We start from the raw sequence: 1,107 nt of genomic DNA, 5'->3' as shown, positions 1-1,107 counted from the left end.
AATGTACACCGGGGTTCCCAAACCACTCAAGCTGAGCGATCTTATCCCCCAGTACGAGACCTGTCTCTTATACACATCTAGATGTGTATAAGAGACAGGCCCATTACAGGCCGCCCATTGCAGGCCGCCCATTACAGGCCGCCCTTTGCAGGCCGCCCATTACAGGCCGTCCATTACAGGCCGCCCATTACAGGCCGCCCATTACAGGCCGCCCATTACAGGCCGCCCATTACAGGCCACCCATTACAGGCCGCCCATTACAGGCCGCCACACCAGAAGTGGCCCATTCCGCGCCAGCGGTCGAGCCATTCCAGAGACCTCCACACGCTCATGTCCGCTGCCCCCACTCCCTACCCGCCCCTCACCCACTCCCACAGTCCCTCTACTACTCCCACAGTCCCTCTACTACTCCCACAGTCCCTCCTCAACTCCCACAGTCTCTCCACTTCTCCCGCAGTCCCTCTTCAACTCCCACAGTCCCCCCATTACTGCCTTAGTCCCTCCACTACTCCCAAAGTCCCTCCACCACTCCCACAGTCCCTCTTCAACTCCCACAGTCTCTTCACTTCTCCCGCAGTCCCACTTCAACTCCCACAGTCTCCCCACTTCTCCCGCAGTCCCTCTTCAACTCCCACAGTCTCTCCACAACTCCCACAGTCCCTCCATTACTCAAACAGTCCCTCATCAACTCCCACAGTCCCTCCGCTACTCCCTTAGTCTCTTCACTACTCCCACAGTTGTCAACTCCCACAGTTCTCTTCCACTCCCACAGACCCTCCACTACTCCAATTGTCCCTCCACTACTCCCACAGTCCCTCCACTACTCCCACAGACCCTCTACTACTCCCACCGTCCTTCCACTAATCCCACAGTCCCTCCACTACTCGCACAGTCCCTCCTACACTCCCACAGACCCTCCACTACTCCCACAGTCCCTCCCCCACTCCCACAATCTGGCATCTTACAAGACTGCCGCCCAACGATCGATGAAACTCCCCCCCTCCCCCTCATCTTCCTCTCCCTTATCTCTCTCTCTCCCCCCCTCTCCCCTCTCACTTATCTCTCGCACCCCTCTCCCCTACTCCTGTCTCTTATACACATCTAGAT

General features: G+C 57.7%; 1 protein-coding gene across 1 annotated transcript; it reads left to right on the top strand.

The window, feature by feature from the left end:
* The first annotated feature begins 81 nt into the window (after positions 1–81).
* LOC125177965 (proline-rich receptor-like protein kinase PERK2) lies at positions 82–717 on the top strand. Its single transcript, XM_047880729.1, has one exon. The coding sequence runs from the start codon at positions 82–84 to the stop codon at positions 715–717; it is 636 nt and encodes a 211-aa protein (XP_047736685.1).
* The last annotated feature ends 390 nt before the right edge of the window (positions 718–1,107 follow it).

Source organism: Hyalella azteca, unplaced genomic scaffold, assembly GCF_000764305.2.
Source record: "Hyalella azteca isolate HAZT.00-mixed unplaced genomic scaffold, Hazt_2.0.2 contig6062, whole genome shotgun sequence".
Taxonomy (NCBI): domain Eukaryota; kingdom Metazoa; phylum Arthropoda; class Malacostraca; order Amphipoda; family Hyalellidae; genus Hyalella; species Hyalella azteca.
This window is presented reverse-complemented; position numbering and strand designations above follow the sequence as displayed.

Bases quoted from the DNA above. Each gene is read 5' to 3' on its own strand.
- LOC125177965 (XM_047880729.1), top strand. From the start codon at position 82: ATGTGTATAAGAGACAGGCCCATTACAGGCCGCCCATTGCAGGCCGCC.